The sequence below is a fragment of the Miniopterus natalensis genome, chromosome 15 (genome assembly GCF_054644295.1).
Source record: "Miniopterus natalensis isolate mMinNat1 chromosome 15, mMinNat1.hap1, whole genome shotgun sequence".
NCBI classification, from domain to species: Eukaryota; Metazoa; Chordata; class Mammalia; order Chiroptera; family Miniopteridae; genus Miniopterus; species Miniopterus natalensis.
Window position 1 is genome coordinate 645989 of NC_142095.1, and position 19142 is coordinate 665130.

At 53.3% G+C, this 19142-nt stretch overlaps 1 protein-coding gene across 1 annotated transcript in view; it reads left to right on the plus strand.

Annotated features, from left to right (window-relative positions):
• The window catches only part of CHL1 (cell adhesion molecule L1 like), a 40854-nt gene extending 25261 nt beyond the window's left edge, over positions 1 to 15593 (plus strand). Inside the window, exons 12-25 of the mRNA XM_087825068.1 lie at positions 414 to 580; positions 2135 to 2300; positions 3876 to 4000; positions 4689 to 4790; positions 4941 to 5138; positions 5741 to 5811; positions 6254 to 6476; positions 7548 to 7663; positions 7773 to 7977; positions 8161 to 8283; positions 8858 to 9037; positions 13088 to 13219; positions 14092 to 14164; positions 15377 to 15593. Coding sequence (XP_087681194.1) covers positions 414 to 580; positions 2135 to 2300; positions 3876 to 4000; positions 4689 to 4790; positions 4941 to 5138; positions 5741 to 5811; positions 6254 to 6476; positions 7548 to 7663; positions 7773 to 7977; positions 8161 to 8283; positions 8858 to 9037; positions 13088 to 13219; positions 14092 to 14164; positions 15377 to 15593 — 2098 coding nt within the window. The remainder of the gene's footprint in view (positions 1 to 413; positions 581 to 2134; positions 2301 to 3875; positions 4001 to 4688; positions 4791 to 4940; positions 5139 to 5740; positions 5812 to 6253; positions 6477 to 7547; positions 7664 to 7772; positions 7978 to 8160; positions 8284 to 8857; positions 9038 to 13087; positions 13220 to 14091; positions 14165 to 15376) is intronic.
• Positions 15594 to 19142: the final 3549 nt, after the last annotated feature.

Sequence of the window (19142 nt, forward strand, 5' to 3'; positions counted from 1 at the left end):
TCTAGAAGCCAGGAAACATTTATTCAGCTCTGAGAACAGGTGCAGGGTGGTAATGATTTCTCGGAGAAATATAGGGTGTCCCCCCAAAATGTATACACACACTGTGAATAATTATAAAGGCAGTGTTTATTAAAATGCATTTCATTTTCAAAATTGAGCTATCAGCTGTTACAGTGTGTATACAGTTTTGGGGGACACCCCATATACCAGAAGCGTGGGGCATGGATCTCAGTTCCTCCGGGCACAGGATGTGGGGACAGATAAGATAGTCACTGGTGACCCATTGGGGGAAACGTGAACCCAGTGGAAATTGCATGAGGTCGGCTTAGCTCACGAGGAAGGGACAGGCTCGATGGACCTCCACGCGTACCCAACTATCACAGCCCACGCTGACCTGTGCTCTCTGTCCACAGGCAGAAGGTGGATGAAGCCAAACCTCTCGAAGGCCCTCGGTACCACGTCCATGTGAATGGCACACTGCAGGTCAGCAGGGCCACCGAGGAGGACTCTGGCTCCTACTCCTGCTGGGTGGAAAACTCTAAAGGGAAATCAGCAGTCACGGCCAGCTTGGATGTCCGAAGTAGGTTTATTTTGTTTCAACTTTTCGTGAATTCTCACACGGGTTCTGTTCATCTTCATTTTCCCAAATTAAATATGATTTAAGTGTGAGTACTGCCTAAAGTACTTCAGGATGTTTCCAGACTCCTGGATGGGGTTTTGTCCAAAAGACCATCGTAGAGTTATGGGACAGGCCGGCAATAGCTACGAGGCTTTGCACCACCTAAGAGGGAGCTCGGTGGTCTTGGGATGACCTGCAATATCTGAAAATGCCCTATTTTGGTATTTCTGTAACTATCTTGTATTTCAACAACCAACTCAACATGCCGCTACAAGTAATCAACTCCTTGAGTTAAAACTTCCACAAATAAATGTATAAGGACACTTCAGCTTCATGAAGACCAGGGGATGACAGGCTGGGAGGCTTTTGTCATCATTAAAAAAAATGTTTTTATTGATTTTAGAAACAGAGGGAGAGAGAGGGAAACATCAATCTCCTGCCTCCTGCACGCCCCCTGCTGGGGATTGAGCTGCAGTACAGGCACGTGCCCTGAGCAGGAATCGAACCTGCGACCTCTGGGTGCACAGGGCGATGGTGCTCAGCCAACTGAGCCACACCAGCTGGGCTTGTGCTTGTTTTGAATCAGGAACAGTTTTGTATTTCTTTTCCTTCAGTACAAAGTCCAGGGAAGCCATGAATAGTCTCAGGTTTCACTAATATTTTGATGTTAAAATTGCTCCTGGAGTCCTTTACAGGAACACAGAAAGGTCCTACAGTGCATGTCTGAGGATATGTTCTGTGTCACGTGTCACTGTCGTGACCTCCTACCTGTCACTGCTGAGAAGATGGGACGTGTGTTTATCGTCTGTTTTCATGGAGAACTTGATGTTTCTCTCTCTCCACACCCCGCCCCTCCTCCTTTCATTCCTGGTTTCCTTCCCTGTCCCATGTTTGTCACAGTATCTGTTTCTTTCTCTGTCCTGAGCTAGCCGACGTCCACCCTGGGGGCTGGACAGTATTTTTAAAGCAGATAAATATTCTCTTATGATGTCCACTTCTCTCTGATGTCTCTCTGTCTTTTCAAGTGTTATGTATGATTTTCTAAATGCCCCTTTGATTCTTTGTGTCCTTCATGAAACCAGCCTGCGTGAAGGGGAAGCTGCTCTGCCAGGGTCAGCGCCCGTGAGGGGGACGCGCTGACTGCGCGCCTGCTGTGCGCAGCTTCCTTCTGGGCTCTGGGGTTACTTCTGGGCTCATATTTGATCATGTGACCAGAATCGCTAGAAGGAGAAATTATGTGTTTTTTTTTTAAACACGGAGAGGCATTTGTTTGCTCACGCTCTCTCCTCCCCGAGCCCAGGACGCAGGGGAATCGCTAAGCTATTCACGGCTCCTTCTGCTTGAACTTTGCCTGTTGCCCAGGCCCAGATGGAAAGAAAACAGTAACAGGCGCTGATGTTAGGATGTTACAGTGTTGCAGCCATTGCAGAGAGGACCTGACTGAATTGCAGGCCTTGGATACAGAGTAAGGTGTGTCCTGTCGTTGTAACCTGTGTCTTCGTTTGGTACAAACAGATGCTACAGAAGTTCAGGTTTCCCCTAAGGACCCCCGCGTCCCCCGATCGCACACCCTGGAGCTGCACTGCGAGAGCAGGTGCGACTCGCATCTGAAGCAGAGCCTGAGGCTGTCCTGGAGCAAAGGTGGCGACGCCTTCGAGGTCAACGGCACGGAGGACAGCAGGTGGGCGAGGGCTTAGGATGAAAACAGTGTAAAGGGGCAAACACTGGATTCAGATACGGGAACTGATCTGTTTCAGGCTCCAAGGTCAGGCAGGTACTGGCCTTTTCACTCACATGTCTGTCGTCTTGTTTTGGTGACTGACTTTGCGTATAACATGCACCATCCTGTTTGCTGTGAACAGCAGTCCCTCCAGGTGTCTGAGGCTTGTTTACTGCTGGGGGCTCCTAAAACCTTTGGGGCAACTGAGGAGATAAGTGAGAAAGGGCAGCTCCCTGAACTTCTGGGTCCTCAGTCAGTCACCTGGCGCTCAGGAGCGATGTGAGCGTGCAAACCGCTCCATCTCACCCCCCCAGTGGTGCTGCTATGAGTCCAGCCCTCGCCACTCGGTGCCCTCCGCTCACGCAGCTGAGGGGACAGTGACTCTTCCCTTCCCCTCCCAGCCCACATGGGCCTGTCTCACGGGCAGAACCTGAATCTCACCTGAAATCGTTCCTGCTAGAAAGTCCTGGGAAGTACACGTGTGCACCTTCCAGGCTGTGTCCAGAGGGACAGAAAAAATGCAGCTGAGGGAATGTGGGGGAAGGGAGGGTGGACGCTGGACAGCCCCAGATAGTGGGCAGTATGACAAGGGAAGAGGGAAAGTCAGTATATTTCAAATGTAAAGAAACTTGATTTAAAAGAATACTTGAATAGCTATGTTAACAACACACAGGTGTGGTAAAAGTTATAGTTTACATTAACATTAACAATGTTTCATGTAGTGAACGTGGTTACAAAGTAGCAAAAATAGAAGGAATGGCAAAAGCTATGTGCAGAGGATTTACGAAAAGCAGCGCTTGTCTGCCCTCTGCTGTTCAGATAAATCCCGTCCTTCAGCTGCTATTGGACATCTGTGTGGTCTGCCTGGGGGCGAGGGTGGAGAAAGGGAACCTGGTCAGAAACGGAGATTATCCGACTCCGCCTGGGACATTCGGCTCCGTAGTCCTGGGGGACAGGCGCTACTGTTGTGAGACGCAGCCCAGCTGATGCTGCCCGGTGGCTCCCCAGCCATGGCTGTTGCGAGGGGCCCTGCACCCCTCAGACACACGGGGCAACACGGACCCATCGCTGTGCCAGGCTTGCGCTGGGTGGGCTTGGTCATTAGAAACTTAACAAAACAGCCCTGGCCGGTGTTGCTCGGTGGTTAGGGCATTTGTGCACCGAAGGGTCACTTGTTTGATCCCCAGTCAAGGGCACAGACCTGGGTTGCAGGCTCGATCCCTGGTCTCCAGTGGGGGCACATTTGGGGGACAACCAGTTGATGTGTCTCTCATACATCGATGTTTATCTCCCTTCCTTCTAGTCTCTCTAAAAATCAATGGGAAAAAAAATCCTCATGTGAGGATTAGCCAAAAAACAAAACAAAACAAAACCAAACTGCTCCCTTTCGCACGGCGTGCGTCACATGAACTTGGTTCTGTATTTTTCCTTCGCTCTTCTGGGGCGGTTTTCAGCGGGGAATGCCCGTGTTTGAATGGATTGTGTTTCTGTCGCTTGTGCTGTGTTCTTCTGCATCGCGTCCTTCCTTCCCCGCAGGGTGGTCATTGACGGAGCCCACCTGACCATCTCCAACGTCACCGCAGAGGACCAAGGCCTCTACTCCTGCTCGGCTCACACTGCTCTCGACAGCGCTGCCGACGGGACCCGCGTGACCGTGCTCGGTAAGCGGCCCCCCGACCAGGACTCTGTTCCTTCTCTTTTACGGTTAAATTCGGCCGGTGGTTACTTGAGCCCCTGCACATACGTTGTTAGTTTGAAATTTTCAATTAAGTAGTAACACAGTTTCTACTAAGTAGTAACACAGTAGAAACTGTGTTACAACTTAAAACTGTGTTACTACTTAAAAAGTTAAGTAGAAACTATGTTACTACTTCACTTTTTAGGTTAATTTAATTTAATCTTTAAAGAGGTTAATTACTGCTTCATCTCCTTTCTCTCCGTGGGTAAAGAGTGGGATGCAGGTGATGCTGTCCATGAAGAAATTGGAGGCATCTGAGCTCTGGGGGCTCTCAAGCTACCCTTTCCCAGGGTGCAGAGAACTGGGGCTCAGGAACGGAGATGGCTAGTGTGTGGGGTCAGGGTGCCCAACCTCCTCTTCTGCCTACCCCTCTGTCAGAGCCCCAAGCCCAGGTTGGGCCGAGCGTCATCACTGATAGTGACTTGCCCTGAGGAATTCGATGCCAGGGCCAGAGGCCCCGAGAGCTGTGCTTGGAGCGGGGATGATCCTTTCAGCAGGGAACTGGAGGGACACGCCCCAGAGAGGCGGGAGGCTGGCCACGTGTGGGTGAGGGCCCCTAAACGAGGCGACCGCCTACTTTCTCTTCACCTGCACCTTTTGTTTTCAACCAGATGTTCCGGATCCCCCAGAAAACCTCCGCTTGTCAGAACGACAGAACAGGAGTGTCCGGCTGACGTGGGACGCTGGGGACAACCACAACAGCAACATCAGTGGTAGGGACAGCTGGGGACCACGGTTTCTCACCTTCCCAACAAAATGCATCTCAAAGCTGGTGGAGTCTCCTTCAAAACTTTTACTACTTTTACTCCTCTGTGTAAGTCTTCCTGTAACTTAAACATACTCATTTGCTGTTTTTTCCCCAGAGTATGTCATAGAATTTGAAGGAAACAGGGAGGAGCCTGGCAGGTGGGCAGAGCTGACCTCGGTCCATGGCCAGGAGACCACGGTCCTGCTCCCTTTGGTTCCGTACATGAGATACCAGTTTAGGGTCATCGCTGTGAACGAAGTAGGCAGGAGCCACCCCAGCAGGCCGTCCGACCATCATGAAACCCCTCCGGCAGGTAGGTTTACATGTCTGGTTTCCAACCAAACATTTTAGTCTGGCCCATCTTTTAATTTTTTTAAATATGTCTTTATTGATTTCAGAGAGAGGAAGGGAGAGGGAGAGAGAGAGAAACCTCAATGATGAGACAGAGTCACTGATCGGCTGCCTCCTACATACCCCTGACTGGGGATCAAGCCCAAAACCCAGGCATGTGCCCTGACCGGGAATCGAACCCCGATCACCTGGATCCTAGGTTGACGCTCAACTGCTGAGCCATGCTGAGCCACGCTGGCCGGGCGAGTCTGGCCCGTCTTTGACTGTCTCTAAAAAGAATTGCTAGAGTGGCCTAGGGTTTTAGATTTTTCCCCATACAGAGCTCGAAAAGTTTTGTAAATTAGCAACACACGAAATATTCAAATTGCACTGTCTTGTTAAGAAGGATATAGCACCGAGCTTGGTAGAAATTTAATAAATATATCAAAGTTATTTAACTATATTTATTTGCTAGGGGGGAGCCTGATGATTTATCTATGGACCATGCAATGGCAAAAATAATTTAATTTTAAATTTATCTTTATTGTTGAACATATTATAATTTGAATGCATTTAATTTTCCAGCTCCCGACAAGAATCCACAGAACATAAGGGTACAGGCCTCTCAGCCCAAGGAAATGATTATAAAGTGGGAGGTGCGTGTCCTCGACTGTGTCTCCCTGTGTTTTCCCTTCTCTCTCTCAGGTCTGTTTGCTGAGGGTAAGGATAGGACAGTAGTTTTTAAGAAAAAAGGAGATATTTGGGTTATATTATCATGTTTTATAAATATATTTTATTTGTATGTGTTAAAAATCATTGGGATTTCCATGTTGTGGAGGACTTTTACAGCGGTTGATGATTTAAAGATTATTCAGGTTGTTTTAATTATATTGTGTATAAAAGAATGACACCCCGATAATAGCCACCCCCTTTAAGCACCGCTAGCATTTTGTGTGTTTATATCTAATTCTGCAGACAGCCCTGTCGGGAAAGTGTTACTCAAATGCGCGGCCTTGATCGCGCGGCCCGGGGGGACTGTGGCCGCCCCGGCTCAGCAAGTCCGTGTGTGTCACTGACGCATCCTGCCTCCCGCTTTAGCCTCTGAAATCCCTGGAGCAGAACGGGCCGGGGCTGGAGTACCGGGTGGCCTGGAAGCCGCAGGGGGCCCTGGGCGAGTGGGAGGAGGAGACCGTCCGTGAGCACAGCCTGCGGGTGATGACTCCGGCCGTCTACGCGCCCTACGAGGTCCAGGTCCAAGCCGTCAACCACCTGGGCGCCGGCCCCGCGCCTCAGTCCGTGGTCCTGTATTCCGGAGAAGACTGTGAGTGACGCCCGAGGGTCCCTCGCGCTCGGTGCCCTCTGTCTCACGTTGACTTCTGTCCGGGACGTTCCCGGCGACCCTGCCCGCGGGGAGGGAGGGCTGGCTGGGGGAGGGGCTCGGGAAGGTGCCCCCGCCTCCCCTTCAGGGCCGGCCGCAGGCCGCCTACCAGGGAGTGAAGGAAGTAGGGGGAAGGTTTCATTTTATTTAATTTCCCGATAAAGCTCTGGCCATGTTGAAAATTACCCCTGCAGTGGGCTGAGCAGCGTGACTATCCTAAGGTTCCCCTTTGCATTTGCCCTCACACCTCCGAGGCCGCTGCGGGCCACCTGCCGCCCTGCCCGGGTCTCCGTTGTCTGTCGGGAGCCCGCCCCACACAGACGAGAGACAGACCGGCCGGATCCGAATGTAGGATCTCACACACACAGCTGTGGAGTCCGGCGACCTGAGCCTATCACTAAATACTCGCACCGCGATGTGTCCTGCAGTAGATCTGGGAGGGACGCACCCTGCGCTCCCGGTGACCGCCCCGGAGGCGTCAGGCTCCCGGTCGTCCCAGCTCCCGGGGTGATGCTTTCACCCCAGAATGGAGGTCGGGCATGTGGATCAGCTCCCTCCTCGGTTGCCTGCTCTCTGAGGTTTTCACCCAAACGTGATGGGCCTGTTCTAAGGGCCCCGGGAGCCAGTCCAGGCCAACACCAGGCCTCAGCCACTCAGCACCTGCTCAGTTCACGGGAGCTGCTGCTGGGAAGCTGGATTCGTGCGACTCGCACGTGGCTGTAGTCACCACGTTAGTCCAGTTCACGTGCTTCCGAAGGCAGCGGCCTCAGAGCCCCGCTCCCCGGCCTCTGGTGTGGACTCCGGGTGACGCCCACACTGCGCCCCGTGGGCCCCTCTCCTAGAAACCCGCCTGGGCCACACTTCCCTCTGGGAGGAGAGACTCCCAGGCCCCTGGGAGCCGATTCCCTGGCAGAGCTTCTCTGAGGCTCGACCACCTGAAAAACCAGCTTTGAACGTGTCCGGGTAATCGCGTCCGGGGATCGTTAAACACTGACCACCCTCTCGTGCCCGCAGACCCCGATGCGGCCCCGGTGATCCATGGCGTGGACGTGGTGAACAGCACGCTAGCGAAAGTGACCTGGTCCTCCGTGCCCAAGGACCGAGTCCACGGGCGTCTGAAAGGATACCAGGTCTCTGCCCGGCTTCCCCCTCGCTGCCAGTGCCTCCCCCGCAAACAGAAGCGGGGAGGCCGTCGGCCGCCGCGGCTGGCAGGGTAAAGGGCTCCCGTCTCCATTGCAGGTGAATTGGTGGAAGACAGAAAGCCTGTCGGATGGCAGGACGCATCCCAAAGAGGTGAACACCCTGCGGTTCCCGGGACAGCGGAACTCGGGCTTGCTGCCCTCGCTGGAGGCCTTCAGCCAGTTCCGCCTGACCGTCCTGGCCTTCAACGCCAAGGGGGCCGGGCCCGAGAGCGAGCCCTACACGTTTCAGACGCCAGAGGGAGGTGAGGGGCCACGTGCGAAGGTGCCGACCGGGGACGGTCCGGTGGCTGAATTAATAGTGGAGAAGCTGTACCCCATGAGCCAGCTTCTCGATTTCTATGAAAACCGATAACTAGTGGGGCTTTGGGATTGTTTTTTTTTAATTTCCCAAGCCTGAGCGTCTGTTCTGGGCCTGTGTCTTCTAGTTCCCGAACCGCCGGCTTTCCTCAGGGTGGTCACGGTGGAGAAAGACACGGCCACGCTGTCCTGGGGACTCCCCAAGAAGCTGAATGGGAACCTGACCGGCTACCTGCTGCAGTACCAGACAAGTGGGTAGAAACGGGGCCTGGGGCCGCCTGCGAACGTTTCCACGCGGTGCCGGGCGCTTCGCTCGCTCTGCCGAGAGCCTCTCGGCCGGGTCCTGCGGGCGAGCCTGCCGATGGCGCCGGGCCCTGCGCGACTGGCTCGGAGCCGCGTCCGCCCGCTTCACTGGGACACAGCCACGCCCGTTTACTCCTGTCTGTCCGTAGCTGTTTGTCACCGCAGGGGCCACGTCGAGCAGTTACAGTGACACCCCAGGGGCCACAAAGGCGAATGTATTTAGAGTCTAGTTGTCTTCTGAAAGTTCTGCCAAACCCAGTTTCAGCAGAAGCGATAAGCCGCGGGCCAGCGGGACACGTGCTTAACAGTCGTTTATAAGAGCCCTTGAGCGATGCCCGGCTCCGGGCCGAGGCCAGGCGCTCGTTCTGGCCCCCGGCTCGCCCCCCGAATACGTCCGCCTCGTAGGGTTAAGGGAGGGGACAGACAGGGACGGGCCAGCCCCTTGCGTGCCGCGGGCCCGCGGGGAAGCGGATCTCGGGGTGATTGAGGCGCGGCGCGCGGCTCTGCTCTCTGTCTCCTCAGTCAACGACACCCGCGAGGTTGGCGAGCTAAGCGAGGTCAACATCACCACCCCGTCCAAGTCCAGCTGGCACCTGTCGAACCTCAGCGCCACCACCAAGTACAAGTTCTACGTGAGGGCGTGCACGTCGCAGGGCTGCGGGAAGCCCGTCTCCGAGGAGGGCGCCACCCTGGGAGAGGGCGGTAAGCACGGCGCCGAGGCCCACCGTCTGCGCCCTGGCGTTTAGGGAGGGCGGCGGAAGGAGGGGTCTGGTCGCTGTACATTAGGGGTCCTGTGGCCTCGGTCTGTCCGCCGTTTGTTTTCCGCTGACTTAGACCCGAGCATTTTCGTCTGTCAGTGAAGTTCCCCTGGATCCGTGTCTGTATTTCCACACGGCAGCCGTCCTCCCACACCTGGGTGTGTGGGTCAGGAACGATCCTTTTACTGAATTAGAATAGGGGTCCCGAGGGCACAAAGTTATGATAAGGTTAGTAGGAGGATGTTTTTGTTTCAGAAATGTTTCCACACAAAAAATATCATCTCTTGCCCTGGAGAAGAGATAATGCAGCTCCGATGAACGCGTTTCCCTCCCGCGCCGGGGCTCGTGCTCGCTGATCCTGCGCCAGTTTTATTCACTGCCCAACGGTTGGTGCCAAATATCCGACCTGAAATGGCCAATAAATCTGGTTTCATTTGCACCATTTTACTAATTAAAAAATATATATATATTTTCATCGATTTCAGAGAGAGGAAAGGAGAGGGAGAGAGAGAAACATCGATGATGAGAGAGCCACTGATGGGCCGCCTCCTGCGCGGCCCCCACTGGGGGGGATCGAGCCCGAAACCGGGCACCTGCCCCGACGGGAATCGAACCGCACGGCCGGGAAGTAGAGCGTCGCTTAGTCACAGACCACGCGTCAGACGCTTTACGGGGGCTTCCTCCAATGTTAGAGGAGAGAAAGGGTAGAACCGATGAAAGAAAAGAGGAACTAGTGCCGAGGAGATGAAATCGTCGGTTATTTATGAAAGACTCACATTGAAGTACGTTCAGGGTTGAGTCACTAAGGCCGGGGTGTGGGCTCGCGTGGCTGTGCCCGGACCTTTACGTTCAGTTAGATTCTTCCCCTTATGGGCCCTTCTGTGTCTAAATAATAAAAGACCGACGTTTTCCTCGGACTCCCTAAGTGTTCAGGACCCCGTTACGGGGAAAGCACATGTGTCCGGACGTTTCTCCCAGGAAACCCACCGTCAGTCGCCAGGCGGAACCCATCTACCCGCTCACGGGGTGAGGCTCAAAGATGAAAATGGTCTGGTCACTCGAGGGTCTTATTTCCCATCAAGTGTCCGATACAAAGGAGCAAAGTCAGAGCAGCCGAGGCCCGAGTGTCACCGTCGGCGGCGGGGGGGGCTGCTGTTTCCACGGTGCCGGGACCGTGCCTGCGTGAGAGAAGCTGGTCGCGCCCTCGCCAGCCTGCGTCCCGTGGGCACTGCGCTCCTCAGAGCGGCCGCGCTGGGGTGCCCTCCCCTCAGCATGGGGGTGTTTGGAAAATTTGGACCCAGTTACACTCACGCTGGACAAATTGTCTTCAGGCCGGCGATTTTCAGCCAGCGTGTCGTAAGACTATTTAACACTTGCGACCCCTGACTATTTTCCCTTAGATTGTCAAAAAATGACAGCAGCCCACCCGACAACAGCCGTCCAGTGTGAATGAATCAAAATTACGCCTACTTGTTTGTCAGGTTGGCAAAATAGATATATTTTTTTGGTGTGCCGCAGGATTGTAGTAATTAGTTTACGTGCCATGAGATGAAAAGGTTGCCCACCGCTGTTTGAGAGGAGGGGAGACGTGTCTGTGATTTTATAAACGAAGCTGCAGCTCGGAGAGGGAGCTGTTGCCCGAGTGCCTCACGCTCGCTGTCCCAGGCGACGGGCTTGAGGACCTTCTCGCGGGCGTGTCTGTGGTCTTTTCCAGGGACCTGCGCTTTCATGTCCCAGCAGCTGCCCCTTCCCCAGCCCTCACTGATTTCTCCTCTGCAGGCTTGTCTGCTGCGTTGCAGGAGAGAAACCAAACCTTCCTAGTGGATTTCAGCACGATCTTTGGGAAAAACGCCCCATACGCTTCCACAGAGGAGATGCATCTTGATATCACTAAACCCTCCCAAAGTGATGACTTTTGTGCAAACTGGGAGCTAGTCCTGGGATCATTCTTCCTGCTCAGCCTGGCCAGGGCCCCGGGTGTTTATTCCGAGAGTAGGGTGGGACGTGCGGCCTTGGTTCTCCTGATTCCTGCTCGTCCCAGTTCACGCTCCGTAACCTAAGAGGGAAGAGACAGAGTCAGTCAGAAATAGTCTTCTGTGTGTCTCTTACTGGTTTGGGCAGAACACCTGCTTTCCTCTGTTTTTCAAAAGCTTGTGCTACCTAATGTTATATTAATACTTCTGTTTTTCACAGTCGGAATTAACGGCATTCTGTCTCAGCGGCGCTCAATCTTCATGGCTTTGCTCAGCTAACGTAACCGGTCTCCTCTCTTCCAAGGAGCCCTTTGTAACAAAACCCTTTCATTATCAGAAACTATACAATCAGTTTCCCATCTACGGAAAAATTGTAACTAAAGTTGAACAGGTAACATAGCGTCCCATTGAGAACAGAGTTTCAGAGCCCCTAATATTCTCAACGTATGGAATATACTTTATTTCATTATAAATTGTTAACATTTTTCTGGAGCTGATTTTTAGCAAAATATTTAAGAATGTATTTTAGATATTTTGTTGCAAGACCAGAAATTTAATGTATCCCTTAGTTACACTTGACTCATATTTTTATCTGCAACTATGAGTTTTTACAATGAATCGATTGGCATAGTCATGTTTTTTTTGAAAAGCGTCATTTTCTCAGAACATGCCCAAGTCTCAGTGCATTTCAATTAAATGCGCCTAGAAACCTGCACTTTGTGCAGTTTAAGTTCCTACAAATTTCCCACGTACAGTATATGACCACATCCTGACACTACTCCGTCGGTATTTATGGAGCGGAGCAAGGGGAAAGGCGTAACGTGCAGCTGAGATGTCCCTGCTCCAATTATAAGCCTCAAGGGCCACAGTCAGCCTCCCGCTCAGTTTGTAAAAGTTCAAATGCCACAAAATGACAACCAATCATTTTTCGAAAGTCCGTGTTTGGTTTTGAACCACGCACCTGACCGGGCAGATTTATGTGCCGTTTCGTCAGCATGTCCGTCGTCCCACCGGGACGTGAATTAAGCTCACCGCATTTAGTATAGTAAAAAAGGAAACCTGAGATGTCGGTTGTATTGATCTGATAATTCAAGAACTATCTAAGGGGGAAAAACGCTACAAGCAGCTCCCTTACTCGTCTCCAATAACAACGTCTATGTTTTCCCACCTTTTATGTCCTGCTTTTCGATGATTACAGTGTATGTGCTTTGCCTGTGTACATTTCTTAGGTAAAGGGACCGGGAAGCTCTCAGAAGGAGTCAATGTTACTGAAAAGGTTCACCCGCTAGAGGTACTCGAGCCCGGCGCCGAGCATGTAGTCCGCCTACTGACTAAGAACTGGGTTGGTAACAATAGCATTTTTGAAGATGTGATTGAGGCGAGAGGGAGAGGTGAGACATGGGATGGTTCGGGGCAGCCTCAGACAGTGCGTCCTGTCCTGTAGACCGTTTAATTGTCCCCCTCCCTGCGCTGAAGGTGGATGTGCAGTGCGTTAGCCATAAAGTTTCCATTTGTGTCCGCGCAGAGCTTCAAACTATCCGAGTGAGGAGCCTCCACAGAGGTCCCACTGCCCCTGTCGCCTTTCCCCGGATAGTTGCCTAAAAGTATCTCCTGCTTATTAACACAAACTAAATAACAAAACTAAATAGAAAAACTATTTAATAACAAAACTGTAAAGAAAAAACAAACTAGGGCCCGGAACCGCCGCGGCGACCTGCAGTCACCCAGGGGGCTTCTGCTTGCGCTTCCTCTGCTGCCTCTCGCCTTGGCCCCCGCCCTGTCCCCTGCCCTGTCCCCTCTGCCTTCCGTCCTCAACTCAGACACGGCCAGAGAGGGGCCTTCCTCCATCCACACTGAGCCGTTTGCCAGTGTTCGCCCAGGGACATGTCCTCCAAGCCACATTCCCTCCGGGGTCACCGGCAGGAAGAACAAAACTGACGCTATTTTGTGTGTTTAAAAATGATGTTTAACTTTCCCCGGTGACTCCCTAGTCCTCAGTGTGTGACTTCTCTGTGCAACAGAATACGCCGGCTTGTACGAGGACATCGCCACCCAGGGCTGGTTCATCGGGCTGATGGGCGCCATCGCGGTCCTCACGCTTGTCCTGCTGACCGTCTGCTTTGTGAAGAGGAACAGGGGCGGGAAGTACTCAGGTAGAGGCTCCACTTTCTCTTAAGTTTATCGGGGCAACGCTACGCGTGGAAACAGCCCGAGCTCCCTTAGATGGGCGAGTGGCTGAAGGAGACGTGGCACCTCTGTGGGACAGAATACTACGCAGCCGCGAAAAAGGTGGGGTCCTGCAGTGTGTGACAACAGGGTCAATCTCGAGAGTGTCGTGCTAAGAGAAGTAAGTGGGAAAGGGGCAAGAGCCGTATGACTTCCCTGGTAGGTGGGACATAAGATAAAAAGCCACAAATGAACAGGTAACATTGTTTCCAAGATGACTTTCAATTGAGTAGATGCTCTCCTGGAGACACTCTTCAGGGAGGCCTCTTATTCTTTTAATGACACACTTGAGTCAAGTTTGTATCAGCGCGTTAGATACACATGTAGCGAGAGGAGAAACTGTTCCTTAGTAAGTAACCAAGGGGAGTATTGTCTCCAGGTGGGTACTGATTTCTAATTTCTCGTACTTTACGTGGACTCTAAGGAGACTCACAGAATCCCCGGCTCCTTTTTGTTATTTTTAAAATACCAGAGGTGTTGAGAAGACTTGTTACCAAGTGCACTTAGTCATCTGGCCTTCGCTCAGAGGCCGCAGCTAAGCCTCGTAGCCCACAGAAAACTGAGCAAGTACATGAAAATCTGCAACGTGCTGGGACTTGGGTGACAAAGGGGGAGAACCCAGGAAACCCCTCATTTTCCGTACGAGGTGACTGACTGTGGCAGATTCAGCCACAGAAACACGGGACTCAGTAGCCGCGGGAGGTGTGAGCACTGCACGGTTCCCGATCGCCTGCCGCCCAGCAGCACCGCAGGCGTCTTCCAGCTCGTTTGCATTTTTGTTTCTCTCTCTTTTCTTCAGTGAAAGACAAGGAAGACCTGCACCCGGACCCAGAAGTTCAGTCGGGGAAAGATGAGACCTTTGGGGACTACAGGTAAGCGCAGCGTCACCTAAAACGGACCCAGGCACGTGTGCTGGAGGCCGGGTCGCAGCCCCGAGTGTGGTTTCCTCGCCACCACCCCGGCCCCGAGCCAGTGCAGTCCGCGGGTTTCTGGTGGCGGTGTCCCTGTGGAGTCCCAGCCCCGAGCCAGTGCCCGCATCGGTCAGGACAGCCGAGTTGGGCTTCTGCCGAGTTATGTGTCCAGCACTCGCTACTGTGGGGATGTCGGTGCTGGAGGTGACCGGCCGGGAGGTGACCGTGCAGACCACCACAGCACCCAGCCCAACGTGGGCCCTAAGCGCTGGCTCGCACGTGACACACGTCACCCCTGCTGGCTCTTGGTGGCAGCGAGTCCCTGGTGATGGGGGAAGGGCAGTGCCCTTGGCCAGGCCCTCAGCGCTGAGAGTGGGGCCTGCGGCCCCACAGCCCCGATGGCCACATGTTACCATGTGTTACCTACATTCTACTTACATTTCCCCAAATTCTTCCTTTTTCAAATTTTATCAAACCGCTCAATTTGCTACACAGCTTTACAGTGTGATAGCCAGTAGTACTTAAAAAGAATCCCGATCAGGAATTTAGAAAACCGTACAGTGTTATAGATTTTTTACTAACTCAGAGTTGCTTTTTCTGAAAACTAAAACCCAAACCATACGTATAGGGTGCTTGTAGATTTGTGTTCTAAAAATGCCAGCTATTTGTAAAATTTAGCAAACCTGAGTTTATAAACTCTATTAAAGGAACTTCTTTGGTTACAAGAAACAGAACTTGATTAATTTAAACAAAAGCGTGATTTTCGGAAGGATGTGGGGGCAAGTCCTAGAACAGAGGTGAAGACTCGGGGACCCCAGGTTTCAAAGTTGGTGAAAGCTGAGGGGACAGCGTCCGTCTCCGTGTCAGCAAGTGGAACCTCGCGTCCCACGGAGCTCCCAGTTATATTTTATCATTTTTGTTGTTGTTAATCCACAGCTCCCAGTTTTAAGGGGCGGCAGAAGTGCTGTGAATGGTGGAACACAGTTCTCAGCTGCTCCGAATGGCACGGAGGGGTTGTCACTTTTGAAACCTGTGCCTGTCACTTAGGATGTGTCATCCCTCCTGGGTGGTCGCAGGAGTGTCCTGACCACTGTGAGGCTCCCGCTTGAACCTTGCTTTGCGTGAACAGCTCAGCTCAGACTTTGCTGAACTGTATTCCGTGTCGTTTTCCAGTGACAGTGACGAGAAGCCCCTGAAAGGAAGCCTCCGGTCCCTCACGCGGGACCTGCCGGCCACAGAGAGCGCCGACAGCTTGGTCCAGTACGGGGACGGCGACCACGGCCTGTTCAGCGAGGACGGGTCCTTCATCGGGGCCTACGCCGGGGCCAAGGAGAAGGGGTCCGTGGAGAGCACCGGCAGCTCCACGGCCACGTTCCCGCTGCGGGCGTGACCGCCACGTGTGGGCGCCCCCGTTCCCGCCAGCTCCGCGTCTGTGCGCTCGAGGGGGCCGGGCCGCGCACCTGGGACCGAGCCCGCTGCCGGAGGCGCCACCCAGCCCCGACCTCCCGCCGTCGACGGAGTGAACAACAAGCAGCACTGCCGAGAAAGACCGAGTGCCTGCCGCGGCGGCCGGGGTCTTTCTTTGTTTTCTTTACAGGTGCTGAAAATGCAGACGAAGCAAATCCTGTGTTTAGATTCATCTCCACCGAATCCAAAGTGACCATCAGTGTGCTCCGTACCGGCCCGGTCGCACTGGCCACTGTGCGGGGGCCTCGTTCCCACGGGCGCGGCGACCTCGCGGGGCCTCGATCCCACGGGCGCGGCGACCTCGCGGGGTCCGTTCCCACGGGCGCGGCGACCTCGCGGGGTCTCAGCAGCGCGTGCTCCTCTCCGAACTGAGTGACCGCTTCCCTGCAGGTTGGAAGGTGGTAGGCGGCGAGCACACAGGTTATTTAAGTGTAAAGAGGAAAGTGAATGTCTTATTAAAATCATCCGTGGACTGTACGCTGTCAACATTTATTATTTAAATTTTAGTAGAAGTCCCGTGTAGACGGCCAGCTGGTATTTATTGAGCTCTCACTATTTGCCCCAGACGGCCCTGTTGAGGTGGGGGCCTCGCTCTCGCGGCCGCAGCGAGAAGGGTCTGTGTCTCTCGGCGGTGCTATCGGCACACAGCCTGCTGGGTTTTTCCTGGACTGAGCTCTGCCCGTGGTCACCTTGGGAAGGAGCAGACGTGGGTCTCACCTGTGTCTGCGCCGTGTCCCCGTGTCCCCCTCGACGGCGCTCACCTTTCTCCGTTTCCGTGACTGTATGTGCAGCTGTTTCGTGACTGCATTGCACGTGCTCGGTCAGCACCCGCCCGGTTTAGGGGGGACGGTCGCATGCGGAGGCGAGAGCGGGAGCGTGGCCAGGCCGCCCGAGGACAGGAGGCGGGAAGCCGCCCGTTCCCACCGTCCCAGAGCCACGGGGGCTGCCGGCGGAGGACGCTGTGCCGGGCACCTGGGTTCTGTTCTTCTGTTGCTTTTCCCAACAGTCTTCAAATAAAAGGTCCTATAAGTATAGAGGGGAATGTGTTCATAGTTTTGAAAATAAGGCTTGTTGTTGAGTGTGCTCCCGCCCGAGCCCCTGGAAGAGACGCTGTTCACGGCAGAAACCCCTGCGCCTGCCTCTGCCTCCGTCACGGTTTGAATGTTTCCAGGCGGGATGTCGGTCTGTCGGTCTGTGTTCTCCTGGCGACACCAGCTGGATTCAGGGGGTTCGCTTCCCGCATGCGGGCTGCTTGTCCTTCTCCGGGGTCCCTGAGAATGGGCTGAAAGGGCGTGAAGGTCCTGCCTGCATGTCCGTGACCCTCGGTGTTCAGCTCCTCAGCGCTCAGAGGCATTTCTTCACCTCGCCCCAAACCCTGGATCTTGCTTAAGTGAAACTGTTGCGCGGGTTTTGCCTTTGTTTTGGAACTGCAGCTGGGAGCGCGCCCGTTAAATCCCGGACTCTGGTTTCTGCGGCCCACGGTACTTCCTGAGGACCCAGATGAGGGGTGTGCGTAACGGTAAACGCGGTAACGCACCTGGATACCTAGCTGCGGGTTAGACCCGTGTGTTGTCCAAAATGCAGGGGGAGCAAAGGAATGTCTTATTCAAAACCGACTCGGGTTCGGACCTGACCACCCCCCGAGCGAGCGTTTCCAGCGGGAACCACGCCTGGGTCCTCGCCCTGTGACTGTGGGACCCGCACACCCGCGGGCGCGCCTTGGCTCCATCCATCTGACGTCTAAGGAACAGCGTTTCTGGAGGCGGAGCCGTCAGGAGCTGACTTCCCCGAGGGTGCTGACGAGGCCCCGTCGGCACGTTGGAGTTTGGCTCTGCGGTGACTTGAGCCCCTCCTGTTCTTTGTCGTCGGTCAGAAAGGTCTTAAGGGAAACTTGTAAATTAGAAACAATCTCAAAAAGGCACCGGGGGCAGAATTATGATACATTTAATGACCCGTTAGTTAGAAGTTAACTAAGTGATAAAATGTTTCCTTTCCCTGAAGCGCAGGGCTCCCTTACTGGCAGGTCACAGGGCGTCCCTGCTCCCACGTCCTGCGTGGCCCAAACTAGGGGACGTGAGACATGAGACTGCATCACGACCGCGTTCGCTGTCTCCCCTTACCTTGCGGTATGTTTGGCCGCTCCTCCTGGGAACCTCAGCACAGGAGGATCGGGTCCCTGCCTGACTTTCCCCAGCCCCTGTCGATGTTACTTTGATGTAATCGGTTGTGTGCGCTCTCCAGGACTGTTGGGGGGACGACTCCCCAGAGCCGCCCAGGGCTTGGGAAACCCCGAGTCCTCTCCTGGTCCCAGGGCTGACTTTGTACAGAAAACCCGACTTAGGCAAGTGGCTCGACCCCCTTTGCTTCAAATGGTCTCAACTATAAAGTGCTGACGATGGTCTCAGTTACCTTCTCTTTGTCACAGGGTGTTGTTTTTTATGAAGAAACATTTGAAAATAGTAAAAGCTAAGAGGCCTTTGAACTTGACAAACCAACCTTCCCTCGGATGATGTATTGAAACGTCACCCCACGCACACCAACACGGTTTTTTCCTGTGAGCACAAATATATTTTTATAGAAAAACAAATCTACAGGAAATACAATAAGTCCGCTGTTCCCCAGCAGCGTGAGTTACACGCCCTCAAACGCCGAGTCGGAAGGAAATGAAGCAGGGTCTTTGCTGCACAGAAGTGTTCTTCCTGGGCCTGCATGTGTATTTGTAAGAAGGTGTGAATTTGGTCGGTTTTTTCTCTTCATGTAAAGGCATCTGCTATTTTGGATGTACCCGTTTATAAAAATGTAAAGCACAATGGGATTGTGCTGGGAAGTCTCAAATGGTATTTTTTCCTGTTTTATACTCGTGGGAGAGAGGAGCTGAAGAGAGGCCGATAGTGAGGAACATTGGTTTGCCTTTCTAAGCGTTGAAAACGTAACTGCCAATTGAAACCCTAAATATGTTTACATGCCATTAGGATACGGTTCCTGAAACCACGCTGAGTGGGTTCGAAAGGGGTTGGGCTTGTCCTCGGCGGTGGTGTAGACACCCCCGTGTCCCCATAGTGACATTCCCAGTGTTGAGCCAAAGCAGACCTCGCTTTGTGTCTTGAATTGTTTGATGACATCATCAAAAGAGATAAAAGGTATGTACAACTAGTTTACCCGCTTCCTTCCCTTTTTTTTCTTCACTTGGGTTGATACTCGTAGCAGAACTTTATTCCAGTGTATCGGTGTTGTAGGTGGTGTTTGTATTTTGCCTGTGAATCTGTACGGTTTAAAAATATTTTCATTATACATGAGTTTCAACTTTCCAAATAAAAGTCTGACTTCATGTGCTCCAAACACGTTTGTGTTCTCTGTCCAGCCGAGAAGAGTCAGGATTTACGTCTCAGCCTCACCTCCAGCGGCCTGGGGCCCGGGCTGTCGATAGGTGAAGGATAAGTCGGTGTGACTGAGGTATAAATGCAGTAGTTTG